The 27,132-nt window shown below is 43.9% G+C and overlaps 1 protein-coding gene across 4 annotated transcripts in view; it reads right to left on the bottom strand.

The window, feature by feature from the left end:
* The window catches only part of Ncoa2 (nuclear receptor coactivator 2), a 230,404-nt gene that overhangs the window by 38,740 nt on the left and 164,532 nt on the right, over window positions 1-27,132 (bottom strand). For all 4 annotated transcript variants that reach the window (XM_055603145.1, XM_055603146.1, XM_055603147.1 and 1 more), the window contains exons 5-11: window positions 18,679-18,782; window positions 15,068-15,245; window positions 12,592-12,780; window positions 9,647-9,748; window positions 8,867-9,010; window positions 5,507-5,654; window positions 2,378-3,647 (exon numbers count right to left, since the gene is read on the bottom strand). In XM_055603145.1, the coding sequence (XP_055459120.1) occupies window positions 2,378-3,647; window positions 5,507-5,654; window positions 8,867-9,010; window positions 9,647-9,748; window positions 12,592-12,780; window positions 15,068-15,245; window positions 18,679-18,782 (2,135 nt within the window). The remainder of the gene's footprint in view (window positions 1-2,377; window positions 3,648-5,506; window positions 5,655-8,866; window positions 9,011-9,646; window positions 9,749-12,591; window positions 12,781-15,067; window positions 15,246-18,678; window positions 18,783-27,132) is intronic.

Raw genomic sequence — 27,132 nt, 5'->3', positions numbered from 1 at the left:
CAAGAGAGCAGGAGGTGAAAGAATCATTGTTTTTTTTTTTTTTTTTTTTTCTTTCCTCATGCTAACTTTGATCTAAATTTAGGTAAATCATACTTCCTGTGGTAACTTTTCTCTGTGCTAGGTTTTTGATGGTGAAATGGCTCTGAAGAGCTGTATTTCAGATGGTGTTTGGGAGAGAGTGGAAGGAAAGTGAGCAAGGCGCTAGATTTTATTAAGGAAAATATAGTTCCTGTATGTGTACCTGTGTACCCAGCTTTATTTCCTTCAAACAACGGATTTATACTTATTACACACACTGGTCTTTGTTTCTTGGATAATTCTGATTAGAAAATTATTTCTCCCAAATAAGGAAACACCAAGAGATTCAAATACTTGAAAAACAAAACAAAAAACCAAACCACAAATCTTTTCTTGTTGGCGAAACTATATGCTATATATAAACTATATATAAAGTAATGACAAAATGATTCCTTTCATTGTTCCTCTAAGTCCGAAACAAATTCTGTTTATGGAGAAGGGGCAGCCAGGTTCTGTACTGAGTGTCACTAATCTGCCCTCTAGCGTGTAAAGACACTATCTGTGCCCGCCGTTCTGAACTGCCACTATCTGTGTCATTCAATCTAGTAAATCTCAAAAGATGAAAACACAAGTTGTCAACAAGGTTTTCCACTTCACATCACACAAGACATTGCTACTAACTTTCTGCTGAGGCCTCGCTGCTGCAGCTAACAGTTTCACAGCATTATAAAATAACTGTTGCACAGAACCCAGTGCTGACACCCAGCTTGAGGGTTAATCACCAGTAATGTTAACGTAATTTTAGTCTGCCTCCCGTGTAAGTAGCTCGGATGCCTGCATGATGGTATCTGTTCTTAGGAATGGGAGCAGCCATCCACATCAAAGTGAAAGAAACAGGAGGTCAAGTTCTCAGAAGCTGCTGGCTGCAGGGACTGGCTTGAAGAACACGTGGCCTTTGTAGGCACGACATTCCAGCCTCTGTGGATTCAGGGAACTCACAGGCAGTGTGGGATGAGGGTGCGGCCCTCTTGGAGTTGGTGACACACTACCTTCCTACTTGTAGCACATCTTTCAAGGGCAAACTATTGGACATTTTAAGACAGGGGCCCTGGTGACTTTCTCACGGTTTAACCAATCATGACTCAAAAGAGTCTGCCAGACAGGACATTTTTCAGACTCAGGAAGGCAAGGGTGGGTCACTAACCTTCATCCAGGCAGGGATTCCTCCATAACAGACACTTTTTTAAGTAAGGGAAAGTATCAATGGTTTGCTTCCTCACTGTGGTGCCCATTCTCACCAATGAGTACTATTCAGAATGGTTGAGGGTCCAGGGTTAAAATGTTGGAGAGGGCTCAAAATTTCAGTCTGGATGAAAACATCGCAGAGATCCGTTTGTACAGCGCGGTGGAAACAGTAAGAAGTGTGCATTGCAGACCACTGAGTGCATTTTAAAAAAGTATTTGTGCCTTTGTACCACAAAATGACCAGCACATGAGGTACTAGATTGTGTTCATGAGTCTGAGTGCTATTCTGTGGTAGATCATATTGTGATTGTGAAGATTTTCTTTTTGTTAAAAAAAAAAAAAAAAAAAAAAAGATTCTGAACATTACTTCAGGTCCCCTGGGCTGTTTTCAAGATGTTAACTTTGGAGACAAGAGCAGGACAGAAGGTAAGCCATTACTTTGGTTTTGAATCACTACATAATGGCTTCCATACTTCTATCCATTTCTTATAAACCAGCAGTCAATGAGATTCTGTACATTACTCCCAAGTGTTCGCACAGAGGCAGAAGGATCTTTAGTGCGTGTGAGAAGCAGCTGAACTCTGCTCACAGTGAGGCATCGGTGAAGAGAGATGTTCACCTGCTCTGACAAAGCCCTAACCAAGGGAAGGCTTGCCACCAGTTCAGGGCTCAGCTAACTGCAGCCAGTCTGCAGCTCCTCCTGCCTCCCCTTGTCTATATATAACCTATGACCTAAGGATGAACTTATTTTCATCACAGCAACACTAATGACACCCTCCTCCCAAAAACCAATCACAAGAATACTTTGTGCCCATCACAACCATCTGTTCAGGTTCCGTAGGTAAAACTCTGTCAGCATACAGCCACAATTACTTGCTCAGTATTCACAGCTGCTCTGGCCAACAGTGGCAAGGGGTAAATGTCTGAGAGGCAAGCTACAAACTATGTCATTCTTTGCTAGGGGGAGTGTGTAGAATACAATTTGCTGCAAAGTAACTGTTATAAGAAAAGGTCCACAAACAAAAACACTTTTTTACAGAGTCACAGACTGTTCCCTTGGAGAAAATCTATGATACAGATGAACAAACCTGGGAGAAGACATTAGAAAACTCACCTGGTCACTGGGCTCAAAGCTCACCTCCTCCTTCACAGTTTTCATAGCGATTAGCTTTGTGTTACTGGCAGGCTCTGTCTTACTGTCCAGTCGCTCAAGTTTGGGGGTTATTTCCGGTAAACCAATATCTTTAGTATCATCTTTATCGAGCAAATATCGAAGTAGTGCATTCTCTTTCTTCTTGGGGCTCACGGGCTCCTGTTTGACAGTCACGTCTGACCCAGGAGCTGTGCTGCTGGACTCCTGGCTCAGCTCTTTGCCCGTGGCCTCTGCTGTTAGCTTGGCCAAGTCCACAGGGGAACTGCTGTCCTGTAAGAGTCTGTGCAAAATCTTATGCTTCTCCTTGAGCGAGGTGCCATGTGTGGACCCAGGCCCAGGCAAGCTACCCGCAGAGTCCTTATTTGTGTCCGACAAAGAGCTGGGCAAGGGTGAGGGCTCCATCTGGTCGGACTTGGTGGTCAGCAGCTGTAGGAGCTTGGTCTGCCCTTTGCTGTCATGCAGCCGGCTGTGTCCCTCAGCCCTGTCCCCACTGGCCGCCTGGGGCATGCTGGAGTCGTTGGGCTCCTTTTGTTCTCCAGGATGGCAGCTGGTCTCTGCTTGTCCAGTTGTACCTTCTGGTGGCTCCCCATAAAGTCCAAAACAGTCTTTGGAGTCCAAGCTTCCCATCTTGCTGAGTGGGGGAGGATTCATATTAACTGGGGAGTTTTGCAAATTGCCCATTTTTAGGTCCGGTGAAGCCAACGATGACCCTAATGAGACCCCATGGCCCTCACTGAGGGCTTGCAGTGCATTGAGGGAACTGTTGGTGTAACTATGGCTATTTCCTGTGCTGCTGCAAACTCCCACAGGGGAATGCAAGCTTCCTGCAGGGGAAAACTGACTGGGTGGGATGCGAGGACTGCCAGCCACGCCGGGGCTCATGCGATGCCTTGGTGAGAGCATGGAGGTGGGTTGCCCTGGGTTCATGCCGGGGCTGCTTTGTGAGGGACTGTTCATTTTGAGTGCATAGTTACTACCCTGAGGAGTGGTTGCCTGCATGCCTGATGCATGGTTCATGCCCCCAGAACCACCAAACCTGCCCATCGGCATGCCCATTTGCTCCTTTGGGCCATTCATGGGAAAATTTATATTGCTACTGAGGGTCATGTCCTGACCTGGGTTCCCACTGCACATGGCCTGATGGGCAGGGCTGCTAGAGCTAATTGGATTCAATGGCTTCCCCATCGCTTGTCCAGTCAGATCCGGATTCATTACACATACATTCTGCTCTCTGTATAATGAGGAAAGAAACATGTATCAGATAAAAGGAAAAATACAGAGTAAACTGTTATTAATTTTAAAAAATGGCAGGGTCTCTTTTCTTTACAAAAGCAGACTACATCTAAAGGATAGAAAGACTTGGATGAAAACACCTGCAATTACAGACTAGACTGAACACGTACAGTTCTGGACCAAGAGGGATATTTTTCAGGCAACTCATCAAAACATCTGTGGTTTTACTGAAGTGTGTGTGTGTGGGGGGAGAGGGGGTTAAATTTGACTACTTCCATATTGAAATTTCAGTAAGGAAACAGGATATTAAGAAGATTCCAGTTATACATCTCCTTCATGAGCGCAACTGAGAGTGTGCACAGCCTTAAAGAAATCACCTATGTAAGTATTCCTCGATTCAACCATTTGCCACAAACTTTCAGCTCCCAGCAGTGTGCACATCTGTACGCCTAGAGGTTCTGATCTGTCACTTGCTTCCTGGTAGACAGAGGCCAGGTAGAGAGATGGCCAGTTCCACACCCAGCAGTTATTCTGACTAGTATTAGGCACATCACCTTGCTTGACAGATTCCTGCTCCTCTCCCAATTCAAGGAAGACAGAAAGTAGCTGTGGTGGGGTCCTGGGGTGATGGTGTGTGACTTTATCTTCCGCCCCCATTCCAGGAAACTTCCCATCCACCTTCCTAACTGACACTTACAAGCAGGTCTCCCAGCCCCGCGGGCTTTTGCTTCAGCCTTGGCAGTTGCTTATGAGTTCCCAAACATGTTCAGCAATTGTCGGGTACCAGCTGCAGTTGGGCTGGGCGGGCGGGGAAACCTGCCACCTCACAATCACTTTCAAACTGTTTCAGTTTGAGGTCAGATTTACCAATAGTTGGCAACCAAGCCTGTCTGATAGTTTTTATCCCTGTCCTAGAAAGCAACATAACTGAGAAATGCAATAAAATAGGACTCTTTAAGCAGAGCAACTGCATATATCTCCTGACAACACCTCAGCATATACATAAACATTTATAGAATTTGAAATTCAATCACTCCCCCAAATTAGTATCTTAAACAATATGCTCTATGACATTTATTTTAAAATCAACATTCAATTTGCTTTCTTTTACTACAAAAAATGGTAATTTTTTCCTGTCTTTTTTTTTTTTTTTTTTTTTTTTTTTTTTTTTTTTTAAAGACATGGTTCTCTGTGTAGCCTTGGCTGTCCTGGACTCAGTCTGTAGACCAGGCTGGCCTTGAAATCACAAAGCTCCGCCTGACTCTGCTGGGATTACAGATATGTGCCACCATGCCCTGCTTAGTAATAGTAATTTAAAGTCTAATGTGAGGAAATTAATTTAAACCCAAAGAACAAAAACCAAAACTAGTCTGCAGATATACTTTTGAAAGTTTAAGCACATAGGATTAGAAATCTTAGCAATGGCTTCAATTTTTCTGCTCCTGCCTGCATTGACCTTCTTGAGTGTAACAGGAAGGTGCAGCCAAGCCCTGAGGGTTCTTTTTCTGTTTTTGTTTGTTTCTTCTAGACAGGAGCACTTTATGGAGTCCTGGCTTTCCTGGAGCTTGCCCTGTAGATCAGGCTGGCCTAAAACTCTCAGGGATCCACCTGCCTCAGTCTCCAAGTGTTGGCTCAAAGGTGTCCGGGCCTAATCCCTGTGTTCTTAAGAGCAGCCTGCCTTGGCTCGTACAGTGAGATGGTTTCTAGCCAACACTTGAGAGCAATCTCATTTTACATTTTATAAACCCTTAATCAAAAGGCAGGAGCCTGGGGACCAGAGAGGCTCTTTGATGGCATATTGCTTTTGCAGCACGTCTTTCAACATGGAAGTGAAACTGAGGCTTAGGGTACGATTACCTGTGAAGCATGTGTAAAGATATTACAAGCTGAGGCTCATTAGTAGTCTGAGAACGGATGAGTTTGCTCTTCGTTTGTGCAGCAACAAGAGTGCCATCGGACAAAGAAAAACGGTAGATTTGACTGAATGCCAATCCTTGTCTCAGAACTGCAGGCAAAAAAGAAAATAGAAGGCAGGCATGTTAAGAAAAAAACTAAAAAAGAAAGAAAGAATCAGAAAAGTGGAATAGGGTAGACTGCCAAAGGCATGATCCTAGTGATAAACTTCATTATATTTTCTACCTGCACGTTAAAACATTCTGGGTCATGAAACATCCACTTTAAAAGCACATTTACTTTTTATTCAAAATACCAAACAGTGGCTTGTTTTTTTTCCCTGTATGACAACGAGTAACAGCTTGAAAACTCAGACTGTCTTCTATTTTTTTTAAGATTTGTTATTTTTACTTTTAGATTTATTTTTATTTTATGAATGAGTATTTTGCCCAAATACATGTAAGTGGAATAGGAGCTACGGATTGTTGTGAGCCTTCCGTCATGTAGGTGCTGGGAACCGAACCGCAGTACTCAGGAAGAGCAGCTAGTGCTCTTAACCTCTCTCTGGGCCATCTCTCCAAGCCGCCAAACTGCTCTTTCTTAAATCAAATTATCTTCATTAGGCCAAGAGAGTGTAAGCTATTTATCAGGTCAAAAAAAAAAAAAAAAAAAAAAAAAAAAAAAAAAAAGCCTTTCCATAATTTCTTAGTGATATTAGAAAACACTGCAATTGCAACACAACCCCAAAACATGGTATCTCTGAGTATAATCTGCCTTTGATTTCCTTTACAGTGTAATGATCAGGATGAGACTTAAGACACTGCATTGTCTGGATAATCTTCTCCAGGTGACCTATCCAAACTGCTTTTTCTCAATTTTGTTTCTCACAGTGTAGTAAGTATTATTTCCAGGCTTAGGACAATAAGAAGTAAAAGTGCAAATCATCATCTGGCAGAAGAAAATGCTAAACAAAACTGAAACCCAAGCATAGACCTTAGTGAGTGCAACTGCTTTAACTTTTAGATAAAGGCTAGATGCTTCTATTTTTAAAGACAAGAAATACAAAGCAAATCAACTAGCTTAATTTAATTTCTCTTAAAATAACCTTTAGATTTATGTTCTCACAGACCTGGACTTTACAATGAACATCTTACATAAAAATTTGGTTTCAATTCAGAAAAACAAAACAGTGATAAGGCTTAGCTGTTTCTTAAATAATTTTAAGAAGACGGCCATGTTCTTAAGACATAACTGTTGTATTGTTGTGGTTGAACTACTAGCCCCAAGGTGACCAAGGACCTCCACCATGCCAGAAACTTAAGAGCTTCAGTCTTGAGTTTGCCAAACAGCCCCAGGTAGACACACTATTGGCCATGGCTGTCTGCTCTACGCTTCTGCCTGCAGGGATGCTGAGGAGCTGTCCCGGGAATCAGTTACTCTGTGTGTTGTGTCTTACTCAATAAGCATGCGTCTAAAGGTAACAGAATCACAACTGTGGAAAAGAATAACATTTCAGTGACTTATAACTTTAGATTTTCTTCTGACGTTGGCTGTGCTCTCTAAAGATTTCAATTCCACTTGGTCTGTATGCTACAGAGCACTTCCCCAACTCAAAGAAACCCTTCTAGCATGCTGCTACTACCCGGGCAGGTGGAGACTTCTGCGATTACATGCTTCCTTATAAAAATATTTATATTCATTTTTGTGTTGCTATGTATGAGTATATATATATATATATATACATACACACATACATATACATATACATACATACATACATATATGGTATGAGTGTACCTGCGTGTGCCTAGAAAGCCCTAGAAATCTTGTCTCTACCCACTACAGTGCGGAGTTACAGGTGAGCATGCAACCATACCTGGCTTTTTAAATGAGTTCTTGGGATCTGAACTCAGGTCCTCATGACTGACAGCAAGTACTCTCACCCACTGAGCATCGCCCTGGGCTTTGGCATCACCCAGGTTGTATTCTATGTGCGGTTTCCTCCCAGTGGGTCTGTCTCTCTAAACCTAGTAGAGCACCTGAGCATCTATGTAGACTCTCCCGTGAGGAACCAGGAAGCTAGGGAATTAAACATAGGGCATTCAGGACCCAGGGACACTCAACATGTTTGCCAAGGGCAGTTCTTTAATTTTTGCTTTTATTCCAAGCCATTATCTAGAGAAACGGTAGGTTAATCACTGACTTATGTCAAATGTAACATCTTTCTTTGCCTTTATTCTAACAGTAAAAACATATGTGGCAAGGAACACACTGTTTGATTTTTGCTTATGTTTTAAGAAATCAGGGTGAAACAGATGCAGGGGTGGGGAGTGAATGGACGTAAGAGTACATTTACTATGTCTGTGCTTCTTCACTCAGTGGCCTCAAAAGCATAAAGCTTCAAAATACAAACCTTACTAGTCAAAAAGCCAAGGGCACAGATGCACACTCACTACAGCTCCATCTGCCACATATCAGTTACAGACTGTTTTCTGCAGAGGCAGACCACTGTCCATGCTGAGTGCTGAGAGGCCTTGCTCCGCCATGGCCCCTCACATGCAGCGGAGCCCATGCTGACCAACTGCACGCTGACCTTCGCCGCTCAGCACTTGTTAAAGCAAAAGATTCTTTGCTTTGTTTTCAGCTCTTTAAAAGAAAATCAAAACATGCATGAGGAAAAGTGGCTTTGGGAGAACATGCAGTGTGGCCAGCAGAATGGGTTTGTGGCTCAGTGCAGATGTCACCAGCAGACTCTGAATGCTCAGGAGCTGGTCACGTCTCCTGCCCAGGCCTCTGGGGAGGGTGCAGGGGGAGGGCTGGGATGTCTATCTCACTGGCTTGGTGTGGGGGTCCATAAGATGACAAAGGACAAGGCCATGCAAGGGCAGTGTTCATTCAGGGATGGAATGAGTTTGTTTCTAGCTGTCCTCTTGGTCTGTGACCCAGAGCAGAGGAGGCCGTCTGGAAACATCGCGAGTCTGCTGTTTGTACCCTGAGCTTTGGATGTACTCACTCTTAACAAATTTCATCTCTTCCTCCTTTTAGGCTGCGCTTAGGGATTGGCTCTTGTTTCCTTAGATGACACTGTACTCTGTTATCTTGTCATACATCTACAAGTATGCGGATTACAGAAAAGGACCTCTTTCTCTCTCTGTCCATCTTTGTGACATCAGCACCCCTTGCTTTAGTTCTTCAAGTAGCTTACTGGCCAGGCAGGGCCAGCACAGGGCACAGAAGCTCTGTGAGGGAACTCATCTTAAGGGAACTCCCCCACAGGAAGCAGCCATGTGAAATTCATATAAAGTAGTGCACAGAGAGGCCTACCTTCATGATGATGCCTCTTGGCGTAGGACAGAGACTCCCCTTCGTGCTGTGTGTGGAATTTCTGAATGCATCGCCTCACCAGATCCTCCCAGCCCGGCTTCATGGCGGCTCTCATGGTGCTAGTGTCCAGGGAAGTGATCTTGCCTATGAGATAATGGCAGGCAGGACATTTATGACATCTGTTTTTCTAGACAAACAATTAACATTCAGGAGCACACGTATTTCCCCAGTCATTGCCTGCATCTGTGGGGGCGGGTGTGAGGCTTCATGGATCCTGAAGTGCACCAGCACTAAAACTTCTCATGGGAAATGGCAAAGGATGTGTGTGTGGCCTCTGTCTCCCCGTGTAGTTTTTGTTTTATTCATCTTATTTATTTTGATTTTTTAGACAGATTTTTTAGATAATCTGGAACTCTGCCTAACCTTCTGAATATGGGTTTGGTTTCAGACATGTGCTATCATGTACTGTAAGTCACTGTATATTGTAAACACTGCAAATCACCTCTAACTGATATTAAACACAGAGCAATGACGGTTCGGATCGTCTGATCTGGGGTTGCTGGACAGAGAGCCGCTCTCTGGAGCTGGCAGCACACCTCCAGGAAGAGACACAGTGAGGGCAGTGGCTCCCTCTGTGCGGAGCCTGCTGCTCCCCGGCACACCCACCTGGCAGGCTGTGCTATCACAACTTCTCAATGCGGTGGAGACAGTCACCTCACCGTTTTCAGTGACCTGGCTGTTTTGAAATGACTGCTGAGGTGTTCTCTGACAAGAATTTACCTTGGAGGTCCTGGCGGGTGGTAAAGCTCTCTGATGAGGGAAGGGCCGGCCTTTCCTTCATGGGGACTCTCCGAGCCACACAAATCAAGCAGGACTGCAAATCTTAAAGAAGACACAGTTACTTATCACACTGACATTTTTATTGTAGTGATCAAAGCGACATAAGTATCTCTGACAGCACTGCCTGCATCAGTCCGCGCTGCCACAGCCCCCAGCCTCTCACTGGCTTAATTCTGGGGCCAACTATAGTGGGGGGGCTGATGTTAGGACGAGCGGGAGCTGAGGGAGGATGCTGACATTCCACAGCACACGTGGCTAAGTGTCCACCCAGACAGCTAGGGACTGCAGACCACCTGCCGGGTGAAGAGAAAGTACGGGCTACATTTTTGTAAAAGCAAAATTAATAAATTAGTTCATAATGAAGTAAACAAAACAAAACACAAAGATGAAACTAAAATCAGATACTGCTGCAAAGTTCTTAGCTTCAGGGTCACACTTAACAAAATGTGTGGGTACTTGACGACTGCAAGATGAATTTTAACCGAGGAATGTGAACTGCATCTGGAAGCTGATTCAGAGCACAACTCTACTGTACTTAGCAGATGCACCAGAACCGCTGCCCTCCAGCTCAGGAGCTGGGCATGGCGGGCTCCTCACACAGCCAGTGTGAAGCCAGTGCCAACACTTCAGTTGTTTTAATTTTTATTTTGCTTGTTTGTAGAGCTGTTTTGCCTGCAGGTCTATGTAGAGCTTACATGCCTGGTGCCTGTGATGCTCAGAAGAGGTTGACAGATCCCTTGGAACTGGAGTTGCAGATGGTTGTGAGCTACCATATGGATGCTAGGAATTGAACCTGGGTCCTCTGGAAGAGCAGCCAGGGCTCTTCACTGCTGAGCCCTCTCTCCAGCCGACACTCTCACTGTTTTCTGCATGGGGCTCACTTCTGGAGAATAGTGACACGTCTTAATGTCTTATATACCTATATCACATGTAGAGCATACTGTATGGCTCTTTCAAGTAAAAAAAAAAGCCGGACAAAAGGCTACTTCAAAAATAAAACAGGCTCTTTACACTTTTTTATACCACTGGTCTGTAACAATTCACCTTTATACTTGAGAAGTGTTCTTTCTTTTCTTTGTTTCTTTTTTTTTTTGTGGGGGGAGAGAAGATTCCAAATAATAGCCAGTATCTTTAGATTAAAATGTAGTCATCATGGGACACATGGCTCAGTGGTTGAACACTCCCTACCATGATTAAGGCGGTGAGTTCAACCCTCAGTATTGCAGCTACAATAAAAGGAAGAGAAAAAAGAGAAAAAAAGCCCTGGCTACATTTTATAAACATACAGAAACTTTTTCTTTAAGAGTCTTGCTATGTCCCTCTGGCTTGCCTGGAACTCACTTGTAGATCAGCCTGGCCTCATGCTTACAGTGAAGCTCCGGCCTCTATCTCCCAATTACTACAGTGGTTCCATCTTAAATGCACCTGATCACATCAAAGGATTACGAGTGAGCACCACTGCCCTCTGCCTCCACATCCAGTCTCATTAACTTACAGTCAGTCTTCTACATCTCAAGCTGCCGTCACACTGTGTGGCCAAGCATCACCTTAACTTTTCTGACTCACATGTACCTATCTCCAGGGTCCTAAGAAAGACGAGTACATCATAATGCCTGATTTTACGTGGTTTGTGAAACTGAGCCCAGAGGTCTGCGTGCTAGGCAAGCAGTTTACCAGAAGGGCTACCCCTCAGCCAGAAGCCACATGTTTTTATCAGCACGGCTGTACCATCTCTGCCTTTGGAGTATCATGGATGAGTCTGCAGGCTTCCCTTTTGTTGAATGAACAGAATGAAACTGATGGTCACACCTAAGCAAAGGCTGATTTTAAAATATCATATATTTCTACAATAGCTCTTCAGAATTACTTTCTGAAAAAAATGTAAAAACACTGACATATTTTCATTAAGAAGTACTAAGTTGGTAATCAGTGGCAATGATAGCTCAGCCATAATCCTAAGCAGAACTCATGGTCTCATGTATGTCAGGTAAGCACTCCACCCCCAGCTGGCATGCAGCCCCACTCTGTACCATAGTCTGACTGGCAATTTGACTTAAAACCTTGGTACAGAGCGAAGAGAAAGAATTCGTGCACAGCCAGAGCTAACGGTGGCACTGGGGGCGGGCCTGCCTGATTTCCTGCTAAACCATCTCCATGCACTGGTAGTCAAGGCTCATTCCCTTGTGTTACTCACAGTGGTCTCTCCAATGCCATTGGGGACATTCGGCTGTTGGGGTGGTCTGGCATCAGGACCTCAGTATGGGGAGCAGCCCGATAAGATTGCGCATCTGAAAGCCCTCCATGCTCACTCCCATGTCTGTGTACCCTGCTGTTACACACAGTGAAGGCCTGGTGTCCACAGGTAATTACAGGCACTCAGTTACTCCCTGGCAAATGTGTGAAAAATGCTGTTTGTACCCATGTATGTTTTTCTGTGGCTATGGCAAATAAGGTTTACTTTAGGTAAGGTATTCAGAGTGACCCTGGACCCCCTACACAGCCCCTGTCAGCTGCAGAAGTACCATGGTCACCAGGCACAAGTGCTATTTAAATGACCACTGAACTGGAAACAATCGGGCCCCTTGGTTGTGCCACTGCTGGTTCAAGTGTGAATCGTGGCTGCTGTGCTGGGCCAGAGATGTGGCACAGACCATTTTCCCATGGAGAGCAGCTTAGAGGGAGAACACTGCTTAGCATGTACAAGTCCAACCCCAGTGTTATAGAGGAAAAGAACTGAGCTGCAAAACTAGTCAAACATGGGAAAGAATCAAGACATGGCTTCCTGCTCTTCTCTGCTATGAGCAGCAGTGTGTGAGAATAAGCCCTCGACCAGCAGAGCAAGAAGGTACACAGCCGTGCATTCTCTCTCCCAGGCCCGGTCCTACCTTCTCCTTCCTCCTTGATAGACTTTGGCTGAGAAACAGCGAAGCACTGCATAGTCTCGTATTTCTGGTGTGCTTCCTGATTATCATGGCCTTCCTCTTCTGAGTCTGGCAAAGGCTTCACCAGCATTCGACAGTTGAAGGTATGGCTGTTCCGCCTGGGAGGTTCTCCAGACCAAGATCCCCCATTCACTGCGAGGCAAAAGGAACCCGGATTACAAGGAGACAATGGGTTTAGGGCTGCTAAGGTGTGAAGAGGGCGCAGGAAAAGCCCAGGAGTTTACACTGCAGGAACATGAGCTTTTTAACATGTCTCTATCTGGAGCTTCCACCCTGGCCACTTCTCTCCAAGGTCACGCCCTGACTATTTATTACTACAATGCTGCATCCTCTATTTTTGGGCTTCCATCTTTGACTTCTTGGAAATTTAGTTCAGTAAGCAACCTTCTGGTTTTCAAGGTGCAAACACCACTCAAAACTGTGCAAAATTTTTTCAGAGGACTTGGAATGTGGGAGACAGAGACACGAGAGTAATCTCAACATATAATCAAGCCTCACCGAGTAGCCTCACCCCATGCAGTTGGTTGGATTGTCCACGTCCAATCCTTAGTACCACATGGATGTCTGTCCTGCTGCTCCCACTGCCGTTTTTCCCACCTGAGCTACAGCGTACCGTGCCAGGGTGCTCTGTGAGAGACACCCCAGCTTCTCGGGCTTCCTCTCATACAGACTGCTGTCAGAGTGCTCAAATTTTACAGTATTCTTTCTGCTGTATCTGCTCCTGACCCACCTGATTAGAGCCTCTCAGTGCTTCATGGGGACCTTCTCAGTGGGACTGAAAATTCTCATGGGCAAAGTGCTGACACTGTGTCAAGTGAAAACAACTCTACTTCCTGTTCTAGTGTCAAAATTATTGTATATATTAAGAAAGAGTTGCTGAACTAAAGGAAAGGCATCAATGTCTTCTGAAACACATTAGAAAAACCAACAAAAGAAAGGAAAGGATGACTGAAGTATGGGCTGCTAAAGAGTGTGGACGGGTCAAGAGAGAGAACTGACCTCCAGAGAAACTTGCAGCTATCGGAAAAGCCCAAGTCAAATCATCTTAACTCATTCTGGAATTCTTTTCTTTAACCTCACCCCATGGAAATGGAAACCTTACGAAAAGTCACTGGCTGGATAACATGAGGGACACTGGTTGCCACAGGGGACCTAGGCCAAAGCTTGCTCACAGCCTGGAAGGAAAGTAGCTCTGGAGAGCAGAAAGTCATGTTCCCACTAGCCGTTGCTCTAGTTATCCAGGGAGACAAGCTAGCTTTAGGCCTGTCTGAAGATGAAAAAGCTCATTGCATTAGCACTTGTGAACTCTATTTACATAACGGAGACTACACAGAACTATCAAAGAAATTCTTATTAGTCTGGACTAAGAAGTAGTGGGCACTAAAAGAAAAGGTACAACGTGAAGCACGTGGAGTAAGAAGCCTAAGTCCTCAGAGGAACGGAAAATTACTTAAGAGACTGAAAAATTGGGTACTTCAACCACAATATCCATTCTTACACATTTACCAGAGACTGAGACGGAAGAATCCCATCCAAGTGCTCACACAACTTAGATGAGTGTTGCAGTTGCGGAAAACACAGGGTTTTACGATCATGAGGCAAAGCTGGCCATAATGCTAGATAAGAAAGATCTTGTCCTATTTACTGGCTAATTTTAAGACCATCACATACAGTTTTAAGAAAAAGAAAAAGACTTTCCAGTTCAGGACTGACATTACAACACATGAAAACATGCATTCCATTTTATCTGTGAAGATGTTCTTAATGGTTTAAGTGAGAATATTAATGAACCACTAAGTGGGGACAGCAATCCTCTAAGGCAGGCCCACACCCATCACATGCAATTCTGCACAGTATCTCTGAAGCAAGCGGAAGTCAGGGAATTTGAGGAGCAGAATGACATCCAGCAGATGGACACAGATGGGCAGAGGAGGCTGTGCCTTCCAATGACATCTGCAAAGCTGCTCAAGAAACTAACATGAAAGAGCCCACTGGGTCAATCTGACCACTCTGTGCCACTGTGCCTCAGTGTGCATTTTTAGAATGCTCCATATACACGTCACTTCCTTTTTGTACACAGAACTCAGCGGCAGTCAAATCTCAAACATGCCATGGTCCACTTTTTAGATGCCAATAAGCAGAATGGATTATCAAAGTTGGTAGGCAGCGGGAGAAGGTTGTAACTTGTTTTAAAATATAAAAAATACCTCTGCCAGTAGTTGCTAGAAGTACTCTCCATAGTTTATATATAAGATCAGCATGGTCATGCATTTAGGTCCAGCACCTGCAGGCGTCCTTTCCATGACTCCTGTCTTGGATACTTACAGTTGCTGACATGTCTATGACACAACAAGCCCTCCTGACTCACTCTCATCCAGCAAGTATGTGAGAGGAGGTAGTAGGATCAGCTGACATTTACCTATGGACTTTGGCAGCAGATTCTTGACAAATTCAGTGTGGTCCCCGACATGCAGGATGCTGTACACACTTTTGTTCATCAGCTCTTCCTGGTTATACCTTAGATACTGCGTCACGTTCTCGGAGACGAACACCACATTGCCTTCCAGGCTCACTACGAAGAAGAACCCATCGAGGGCCTGGAAACAGACCAACCATGTCAGAGAGGCCACAACACAAACACATGCAGCTGCTATACAGGGAACCTGCTCTGCAGGGGACAGAGAGCTTGCTTGCCCTTCTAGTTTTCAGAAACAACTAACACACTTGCTCTTGGGAAAAAGAAACTAGTCCATTCTAGTCAATGGAAGAAAGGCTAGATAAGGGTCTCTTGTTAGAACAACAACAATAAAAAAAAAAAAAAAAAACCAAACCAAACCAAAACATGAAGTTTGTTAATCTACCCGGAGATCAGGCCTTGGTGTGCTTCTCAGAGCAGACTGGAAGGACTCGAGGGCTGAGCTCACACGTCACAGCAGCAGCCCACGCGCCATCATGCTGCTCCATACCTCTGCATGGTACGCCGTGAGAGAAAGGGGCCAGCGAGAAGTGTTTTTCTCACTTTAAAAATAAGTATCAGAGGAAATTCCCTGAAGTTTTCCAACTTTTCAAGTGGCCAGGGTTTAAGTGAAGTCACAGATGGTCTCAGAGCTTCCAAGCAACACCCGGCCTTCATTGTCTGGTGCGCAGGGAAGGATCTGAGTGAGCAGGGCCTCTGGCATGGTGCACGAACGGGATGGCAGCCTGGGCTGAGGGCGCCCAGATTAAGAAGTGCGTGCCTGTGTTATCTAAGAATTGGTAGCACACATCTTGTAACAGGCTCACTGTCTCACTCTGTGTCACTTCGGGCTAGATTACAGAAGGAGATGAGTATAAACATTATAGGAAGTGAAGATAAATGGTGGCTGTGGGGCATGTTTACTCTGTCGTGGGCACACCGTGTTCTTCCAATGTCCTCTTTTCCAAGTTACAGGAGGGGAGTTAGGGTTTACAACCATTCATTGGTCAGTAGCAGAGCTGCTGCTGAATCCAGAGAAAGCGGAAGCCTAACCCTTTCAGGCTGCACGGTGATGGCTCAGTGTCTAGCTGCTTCTTTCCTATTCTTGATACTTGCTTCTCAGCATATTTCACAGGCCTAGTAATATCCAGGACTGAAAAAGGCTGCACACGATCACAGCTGAACTCCAATCAGTCCTTATGATACATTCCTATCACATTTGTAGCATGAATGTAACTTGCCCAGTGCCACACCCAGTGGATATGGATGGCCTGAATGTGTGGTCTACCCCAGCCTGTTTATGTAAGAGGCTTCTGTTTTGTCAGTTGCTTTGGAATAGTATATTCCACCTTTAATTCAGTTTTCATCACAAAACTAGGTTCTCTCTCAATCTAAAACTGATTCCATGTATAAGTGAGAAGCTGTTTAAGAAAAGGTAAACTGGATATGGTGCCACACATCTCTAATCCTAGCACCTGGGAGGCTAAGGAAGCACAATTACTAGGAGTTCAAGGCCAGTCTGGGCTACAAGTCAAGAGCCTGTCTTGAAACAGTAACAACAACAAAAGCAACAACACCAAGCAAAGACCCAAACCAAATCAAACAACACTGCTCGGTTTTAGAGTTGTCTTAAATACTCTCTTTGGTTTTCTCTATAATATAAGCCATATACAGGGTCAAGCAAGACTATACATACACACACACACACACACACACACACACACACACACACACAGCCACTTACAGACCTTGTGTCCCTTCACCTCACTCACTGCTACTGCTGGACACTCAGCAGAGCTTTTCAGGCTTTCAATGCTGCCTTACTAGTGCTGGCTTTGGAAAAACGTATGTCTTCTTACGGCATAGTACCCTCATAAGAAGGCTGATTTGTGGCCTAATAAAACTGAAAGATGAAAGTGGCTCATCTTCTGAAACTGTGTTTTCTGAAGCTCACTGTGAGATGCTCTGATGAAAAAAAGCTGACATTTGCTTGTTGCCTAGCAACCACTATGCTATGATGCAAGCATGAGTGTGCATCTATGCCTAGGAAGAGCTCTACAAGAACACGCTTTCCCTGTTTAAATGATTACATGGAAACAGGGCTAAAGGCTTCAATTGAGGCCATAAGCACTGCATTCAGGGAGGCACTTCCTCTCTCATATTTATTTAGTACTAGGACCCTATGCAGGTATTGCTCCTCGCACTCAATTCTCAGGAGATTATTTGCAAACAGCAAAAATCCTGGTTTGGTTTTATAAGATCAGGGTCACTGACATCTAGCAATTCAATTTCTACAATTAATGAACTTGTTTTCAAAGGGCTGAACTTGTTCCCCGAAAGCCTGTGGTTATTCTAAGCATTCCTTTTTAGAAGCCTCAAAGTCTTCCTAGGTGTTCTAGTGTTATTTCCCACTCCCCCATCATGAAGAATAAACACAGTTATATGGAAAAATTCTCATCAAATTTCTGCTTACAATTCAAAAGTTTTTGTAAAAGACGCTGCCCATTTCTTTTACATAATTTTAAATAGTCACCTAGACACAAACCTCCTTTACTGCTTGTAAGAAGAACCAAGTGGGAAGTGCCCCTCTCTGGCTGTGATGACTATGGAAAATCCAATTAAGTGTTGTGCCCCTGCGCCCAAGGGCAAACCTGGGTCATTCAACATAGGTCCAGCCCTGGGGAATGATTTTTTTTATTTCTAAATGCAACGACCGGGTCAGCTGAGCTTCATTCTCCCATCTCCGGCCCCCAATTATACAGTAGATTTCCAGGGAACTAGGTTTTCTAAAAACAAAAGCTTTCTTATGAGAAAAGGGACTATAAGGTCGAGGGAGCACTAGCTAGCTTTGTTTTAAAAATCCTAGTTCTCGCTTCCACGTGGCCGCTGCTGCAGGCACGGTGCAGGCACAATGCCGCAGCTCTGGCCACGTGGTCCTCTCAGCTCAGAATGTCATCAGCACAGCAAAGTACCCAGAGAACTGACATAATTTATGTCTCAGGCATCTCTGTTTCTTTATTCAGTGATATTTCTTCTCTCATCTTACCATATCCCCCACGTCTTGAATTTTAATTTTGTGTTTAGTCCTACTTAATAAAAACAAGGAAGATTTTATAAGGCTGAGATAGTAGCTGTCTTAAGGCTGTTAATATCAGACAGTCCATTCAAAAGGTTCCTTGTTTCTATTTCAACCTTTAAATTTATGAGAAAAAAAAAATAAGCTAGTTTGAAGTAACAGCCCTGAAAAAAAACCCATAAACCTCTTTGGTTCTCACATTTTAAGCTGTCTATACAGGCAGAGGTATACGGCACACATGGGCCTTGAACCAGAGGAACAGGATCTCACAGAACTTAACATGACTTGGAAGTGCTCAACCGACAAACAAAACCTACTACTTTGTATTCTCATCTAATTTAATTCCTATGTTTAACATACATGTGTTGGAGGTAAGAGCTCAAACACAGAACTATCCGCATATGTCAGCAAGCGCAAGCGTGTAGATCCTCCTTGAATTAAGTGCAGCAGGTGAACACTGAAAACATTTGCAATGCAAAGCCAACTGAGTGTGCGGTACCTCGAGCATCATGGGCCCCAGTGCATCCTTGTCGATGACGCCCTGCCCTGTGGACGATACGTCTGCCTTCTGTACTTCGTCTATGTTGGCAGCGGCTGCTTTCTCTGCAATAACACAAGAGCAAATTAAATAGTGCTGCTATTTCAAGGCAGACTAACACCAAAATCTCCAGTGGGGTCACATGTGCCTATAAATGAATTAGAGTGCATCCCAACTGCCCCTGGAGGACAGGAATGGCTGGAGGAGGAGGCAGATGGTACCTTTCACCTCCAGAATGTATGCGTTGGATCCCCTTTCAGGCTTTTGAGAAAATGAGTTTAGAGGTTTCATGTCATCCCTAGCAGACATTTAAAAAATATAGATTATGAAACTGTAGTATCCTATGTCACAATTAGTTTCCACTCAAGAGATTCTCCAAACTGGGGTGTACGTGTTGTGTGTCGTGTTGCTGAGAGTTCAATAGCATAATTACGGACATATCTGTAGACATTTGAGGAAGAAATAACGGGAGCCTTGACCTAACCTCAACAAAAGACTCAGTGACTGAAAGTAGAGGGAAGAGTGTCCCCCCTCAGGCCTTCAGAGGGCATGGATGGCTCAGCTCTGACTTTGCACAAAGGAGCTGCGCAGCATTCCTGGGCCCAGTCTCTCAGGGCTGAGGACCTTCCATCAGCATGAGGTTACTTTGTAAAAAAGCTCACAGGAGAAGAGATGTGTAGATATCAATACATGTGTAAATGAGTTCCTTCAAGGATGGCAAAGTAAGTTTACAGCATAACATACACAGCCATAACCTGCTAGAAAACAACACAAAAGGAAATGTGCCAATTACTTGTAAACTGAATAAATTACATCCTTGTTTACACTGCATGTTTTCATTATAATTAAATGCAAAAAAAAAAAAAATTAAAATCCCAACCAACAAACTAATTCAATTTAGCATTAACAATCAACTTGCTTTTCCATGACTATAGTAACTTGTTTTTGGTAGAAACAATTTAAAAAATCTGTTAAGGCCCAATTTATGGAACCTAAAAATAGCTGGGAATTATGTAGATCCTCCCAATCTTGCTGCTCGCAAAGGGAAGTGTTCATGCCGTGTATCTGCAGTATAGAGATGACTATGTAGCTCAAGTTCAAGAGTACTTTGTAGGAGTAGAGCTTGGAGAAAGGCACCAAAGACCTCAGTTTCAGTGTCTGCCACTGTGCATGATGGCTTGGGCCAATGAGAAGTAAAAAAACATGTAAAATACACATTGGAAGGGTGAGATGGCTCAGTGGATAGAGAGCCTGCTGTCATGCCTGGCGATGAGAGTTTAGCATCTGGGACTCCCATGGGAGGAAAGAAACTCCTGATATTTTGTCTTCTGATCTCCATTCTTTCTCATGCACTCACATAAAATAAAGAAGCAAAACAAAAACATTCAGGGTTGCTTACAAAGATGACTGCTAACACATAGAGTGTTTGTATTTCACTCTTACTGGTCTCACAGGCAACATTTTCTTGAGAGCTAACCAACGGCACACCATGCCTGCTTCTCTGAACCACACCATCTTACCTGTGGCATCTTTTGCTCCCTTCTGTACTAAGTCCCAAGAAGCTGTCTCTCCACAGGCTTTGTCTCAACCTAGCAATCCTCAGAGTGCAAGAAGCATCATAGGACAGGAAACTAGCTCGGTCACTTACGGACTCCCTTCTCCCTGCTATGTAAATCTTAAACAAATGCATAGAGGCATACTTTGATTTGCAGCCAGTATCCTCACTCTTGTACCCGTAAGTACAGGATCAGGCCCTGTGCTATCACACCCTCTGCTGAACTTCTCAGGCTGAGGCGCTGAGCACTCCCATGCTGTGCTATGTGCAGCCCCCTGCCCCCCTGCCCCCACAGTGGGCAGACTCCTATACCTGTCACTGCTTTACGGAGGCCCTTGCGTGCTTGGTATTAAGCCTCTGTGCCCCAAAATTCCTGCATCGTGATCGTGGATTTTCAAGGCCCTCTATGCTGCGCATCCTTACTTGGTTTTCAGTGTAGAGGAGCAGGGTGCTGATGACCCTTGCTCAGGATGAGTACACTGTGGCCTTTTCCTCACTGAGGGCTGTGAGGAACCAGAAGCATTCCTCAGCAGCAGGATTCTCCAGCTGAAGGGTACAGAGGAGATACCCTCCATGAAGGCCCCAGACCATAGGGACATGGGTACAGGCTGGAAAGCCTGCCCTACAGGAGAGTGTGATATACGTCTAGAGCAGGGGCTCTCGCCCTTCCTAATGTGCAAGCCTTTAATACATCTCATATTGTGGTGACCCCAACAATAAAATTATTCTAGTTGCTACTTCATAACCATAATATTGCTAGTTAGGAATCATAATGTAAATATCTGTATTTACTGATGGTCTTAGGTGACCCCTGTGAAAGGGTCATTCACACCCCCTCCCCCAAAGGGGTCATGACACTCACAGGTTGAGAACAGCTGGATATCTGCATGCTCCTTGCCTCCTTCAGTCCATAAAACAAAACACTGCAACAGGATGCTGGCCCTCTGGAAGGCTGCCCCATTTGAAGACACATTAATCAGAAAGAGAGCCACACCTGTATTCTCACTGTAGGTCAGGAATGTCACTAATTACTGATGTCTGGCTGATAAACAGGACTCTCCCTGGTCCTAACTCCCAGAACAGTAAGAATAAGGGAACTGAAGGTTGATGGGAATGAGAAATTATTCTTTCCCTTTGTTTCCCTACCCCTTCAGGATGTAGGCAGAAGACTGGGAAGAGAAGAGATGGGCAGGGTTTAAACAAAAACAAAAACAAAACATGGTTCAGCGTTCCTAGAGAATCAGCTCTGAAGAGAATCATTTGTCTGGACATAGTAAATTTCAATGCATGTCAACTTCTCTCTCAGTTCATTCTTCCACTATTAAATCTCTTTAACTTGCAGGGTGTAGTGGTACACACCTTTAATCCCAGCGCTTGACTGGCAGAGGCAGGTGGATCTCTGTGAGTTCGAGGGAAACCTGGTCTACAAAACCAGGGTGATTACACAGAGAAACCCTGTCTTGAAAAACAAACAAACCAACAAACAAATCTCTTCATCTCTTTCCCTTAAACAATAGACTTTGGTTTAGCATGCAGCTCAGTGGTAACTATGAGGCTCAGGTCAGAGAAGGAAGTGTAGAGACACTTGATTGAAGTTAATGTTGGGGCAGAGTGAAAGATGAAGCTGCTCATTGAATGGAAGCTCTGTACCTGTCACTGGCATTTCCAAGAGGGCAGCCAGTGTGCTCAACTCTGGATCCTTCTCTCCAGCCCCTACAAAGTTTCAATCTTAAAACAAAAAACAACCAACATTTAGCTGGGCAAGGTGACTCATGCCTATAATTCCAGCACTTGGGGGAGGCAGAGATAGGTGGATCTGTGTGAGTTTGAGGCCAGCCTGGTCTACAAAATGAGTCCAGGACTACACAAGAGAAACCCTGTCTTGAAAAACCAAACAAAAGCAAACCAAAGCCAAAACAAAACAAAACAAAAAACCAAAACAAACAAACAAACAAAAAACCCCCCCAAAAAACAAATAACATTTTCTCCCTAAATCCAATAATACTACTTGAACTTAGGAGTACGAAAACTAGTGTCAAAGAAAATAACCCTCAGATATACGTTACCCTGTGTGTGAGGTACTTTTTGAGGGTCCATCCACACAGCAGAGAAGGCAGTGGTGATGATGGCAGAGCCTGAGGCAGCTGGCCACAGTCAGGGAGCAAGCAGATAGGTGAGGGCTGGGGCTCAGCTTTTCCTCCCCTCCCCCCCACTTTCTAACTGCCTGCTAGAAAACCTAAGGCTGTTGTCCTATGAGATAACACAGAGGAGTGAATTATTCCTTTCTGTGGGGGATGCACTGCTGTTGCTTTAAGAGTAAATAGATATGGCTTACTGATGTTTGGAACAGTTGTCAATGTGATCTCTCCACTTTATGAGATGTATATCTAAAGGACACAATATATTTCTGAGGAAGTAAATTCATCTATTAATAGTTTTGTGTAATTTACACCACTTTCTTGATGATCACTTAATCAGGCTGGTACATCCAACACTTAGAAGCCTCATGCCTGGGTGTTGTAAATGTTGCGGCAACCTGCTCAGACAGAGCATTTTACACCTTTAGGAAAAGACACAGATATGATGAAGCAAAAGCAAATCGGCACCGAAGTTTGTTTTTTGGGACTTATCAATCAGACATCATGTGGAACAAGGGCCAGGAGATGACTCAGCTCTGATAACATCTGTGTGTGGGAGACTTCTGGAAAGCTTGGATAAAAGTAAGTATTACCCTGAAAAACTGTTTATAATAACAAAATATGCTGTGTTTTCTCTTTATAATTTTCACCTGGTAAACCCTTAAAAGGAACAAGGCAGCAGGTGATTCTAGTTTCAGAGTCTACCTGAGGAAGTGGAGAGGAGCCTATGAGCATCAACCTTCTTTATTAAGAAGCTCTATTTATTAAGAGCTCACACTGCCACCAGGAGGTCAAAACAGGTGTCATTCAACAGAACATGGAAAATGGAGGGCTGACCTACAAGCAACCACTTTTAGTTCAGGGAAGGAGAAATGGGTGGGCACGGGTGAATGTGTGTCATGTATGGTGAGATTGGGTATATGGATGGGTGTCATCAGGCCACCAGAAGTCTCAGGCAGGCCTTAAAAACCAATATTCTTAAGTGTCATCAAATGACCTAAACTAGAGCGCTAGTAAGTGATAACAAAAAATCACCAAGATGAGAATGAAGTTCTATTAATGGAACACGTGGCTTGAAAGAAAACACAGAAGGCGTACAGAGAAGTGGCAAGGCTAGCTGTGCTGAGAGCACAAGAACTTTTTGTTGCTCACTGTCAGACAGATAAAAGCTAGACGGGAAGAAGCCAGCTTTTCAGTCCTATAGCACTGAGTGTTTGAAACATGCATTTTTCGAGACAATTTTTTTGTGTGTTCTTCAGTTCTGCATTGAATTTATGCCTGGGTCACTTCTCAGGAGTAAAATGAAACAGGGGAAATACAAAGTGAATAAAGTGTAATTAATAAAGAAAAAATAAATCATAAAAAAAGAGTAAAATGAAAAGTAGTCAGTAATATGAAGTGATGCAAAGCACCCAGAAACATGGCTTTATTAATGCAACTGGAATCAAAATTAGACTGGTCCTGAATTTATGATATTTGGGTACTTTTCACTTCTGTTCAATGTGCAGGAAGGCAAGAGAGGTATGGAGAAAACAGAGGAAGGAGGGGGAGGAAGCTGAAGGAGGAGGGCTCCTCTGAGATGGTGTTACTGGACACATTCTGTATCCAGACAATGCAGCGATGGCATGCTCTTTGTATGTACCATATGAAAATAGGCTTCAATTCTCAGATATTTATACTTGCATAAGTACACAATTACTATACTAAAACATAAGATTTAATAATTTTAAATTAGGCAGTTTTCTCAGCAGTCATAAACTATATTTAGTTTTCTATATTTTGCATCCATTAACTATAAAAATACATTGTTATAAAAATATCCTTTGGTAGAGGCACCACAGTGGAAGGATTGGTTCCAGATTTCACATGATCACGACTTATGATTTATCTCTTCGTAACACTGGAGAAAGGGATGCTAACATTTAAATTCCAGCCTCTGTGCTTTGACTTCATCATGTGGTCCCTGCTGTGCTTTAGCCATTATGGTCAGTTTTTTTAGATAAAGAATATGACCTGAGAGAGTAATTGTGAACGTCATAATTTTCTCATTTTATTTTTCATTCTCTAAGATTTTTGAAAAGCATGAAACAGCTGTTTAACAGCTCTGTTTTACAAACTCTGAACCCCGACTAGAGAGCCCCTCCCACCACTCCCTTCCAGTGCCTTTTGACTGCCCTTGTCCTCCTGGGTGGCTGCCTAGACGTCCTGCCCTCTCCCTTCTCCATTTGCCTGCACTCCAGAAATCCAATACCAATTAATTAGATTTCCAGTTTCAAAGCAAAGAACAAAGTCTCTTCAGGGACTGTGCTAAGATGAGTCATACCACAAACTGGGGGAAATCATTAATATTAAATTCCATATTTTTTAAGTAATTATTATTCGTGCTTTCTCTGAGAACAAAAGAAAAGGTGGGGCACTTGGGCTCTAGAAACAAAACTGACTTAACAATACAGAAAAACATTTCTTTGAAGCAGCTGGATTAAATTGCTCTTTATCACTGCCATGTAAAGGCATAAATTTGAAAGTAAAATTCCAGTTTTCTGGTGAGAACGGCAATAAATCAGAAATACAGCCTAGCCAAAAAATTGATCTATTTTTAAAGAAAGTATACGAAGTATTTGGGAATCATGAAGTGGTTTTGATTTTCGAAGCCCTTTACACCCTCCTCCGAGGTGTATTCACTGGTCTGTGGCTGTGTATCGATGCCTGTGCATTACTCTTGTGTGTTTGTTTACTATCCAAGTGCATCGAGAATGTGAAAGCTCAGTGTTTCCACAAAACACTGCCAGAACTGAAGGACCCCTCCCTTCACAGGGTGACTGTGGTGATGGCTGGTCACATGACTGTTCTAACTCCAGCAGGGCAGTGGCAGCCATCAGGGGTCGCTTAGGAACCTAGATCCCACTTCATGCCTGCCCATTACAAGGATAAGGTGATGCATCCTCATGGGAGAAGCGGATGCTCATTCCTTCTCTACTTTCTTCTTCTTTTTAAACAAAATAACAGAAAGTGGATGTAGAAAGCCTATGGACATCAGCTTTAGAAAGACAGAATTCAGACAGCAGCCACTCTGTGAAGTGTTGCTGGCTGAAGGAGAACCCATAGAATTTACACACAGAAATATTCCCGAGATGCTCGAGTGGAGATCCACCCTGGTGGGAGAGCCAATTAAAAGTTCCAGTGACTTTCACATGAGGCCAAGCGTGAAGGGAACTGCCTTCACTGCAGTAATTTAGGGCATCAGAATCCCTGGCTAAAATGAACCAGATACACTGTATAGGCTCTAGAATTAATTCCACTGCTTTAAAATAAGTAAACGCACTTACTCAGAAACCTACCAATTTTTCAGTGGGCTGATGTCAAACACAAGTCTAAACACCTCCACAGCAAATGCTAAGATTCTACTGGGATGCACTCAGGGCCTGGTTGGTCTCAGGTGCAGTGATTTCTGGGAAACCCAGCATCAGTTCAACCTGTGCAGACCCAGGCAGGACAAAGAAGTCATGGAAACAGTGACAGGCGGTGTCTGGCCAGGCACCACGGACTCAATGTTACAAGAAGTTATGCAGCATCTCAAAGGTTCTAGAAGGTAAAAGCAGAGAATTATGCATCTGCACCTAGCTAAAATTAGAAAAGCTGCCATATGGCTCCGTGAAGGCGGCAGCACATTCTTATTCATTAGGAAGCATTCTGCTAACATAAAAACACAAGGCCCTTCCTGAGCTCTCCAAATGTGTTTATCTTTTCAGCATTAATGCACTATATATCATCATCATGCTGCTGAAATCTCCTGCCGTGCATATTAAAAAACTCGCAGCTGCACTTTAGCAGTGGCAGGAACCTCAGCCCCAAGTGGCCTCCCTCACTTTCAACACTGAGTTTCTGTACTAACCTAGCAAACTCAACCGATTTCAAGGCCATTTCCACCCATCTTCAGAGAAAGAAGCCTTGGTTTCACTTCAGTCTTAATTAGGGTTTCTATCACATCAATGAAACACACTGACCAAATAGAAAATTAGGGAAGAAAGCACTTATTTGGTTCATACTCCCACACTATAGTCTATTATCGAAGGAGGCCAGGACAGGAACACAAATGGGGCAGGAGCTGAAGGCAGGAGCTGAAGCAGAGGCCATGGAGGGGTGCTGCTTACTGCCTTGCTCCTCACGGCTTTACTCAGCCTGCTCTCTTGCAGATCCCAGGACCACTAGCCTAGGTATGGCATCACCCACAGTGGGCTAGGCCATCCTCCATTAATCACTTAAAACAAAAAAGAAAAATCTATAGTCTTGCTCACAGCCAAATATCATGGAAGCATTTTCTCAATTTAGAAGCATTTTCTCAATTGTGGATCTCGCCTGATGACTAAATCTTGTGTTGAGTTGTCATAAAACTATGCAGCACAACTCGTTTTAAGACAGTATACTACTACACTTATCAAGGGAGGACTCAGGGTAAAACTGCTGGAACCTGCCTGCATCCCCAAGAGCTTTAGCCACTCTTCTATATCTACAGACAATATTTTTTAAAATTAAATTACTATTTTTAAAATATTAGTTACAGTTTATTAACTTTGTATCCCAGCTGTATCCCTCTCCCTCATTTGCTCCCAATCCCACCCTCCCTCCCTCATCTCCTCCCTGCCCCTTTCCAAGTCCACTGCTAGGGGAGGACCCCCTCCCCTTTCATCTGACCCTAGCTTATCAGGTATCTTCAGGCCTGGC

This window comes from Psammomys obesus, unplaced genomic scaffold (assembly GCF_907164565.1).
Source record: "Psammomys obesus unplaced genomic scaffold, mPsaObe1.curated_primary_1811, whole genome shotgun sequence".
Classification (NCBI taxonomy): domain Eukaryota; kingdom Metazoa; phylum Chordata; class Mammalia; order Rodentia; family Muridae; genus Psammomys; species Psammomys obesus.
The sequence above is the reverse complement of the archived record's forward strand: the minus strand, read 5'-3'. Positions and strand labels throughout refer to the sequence as shown.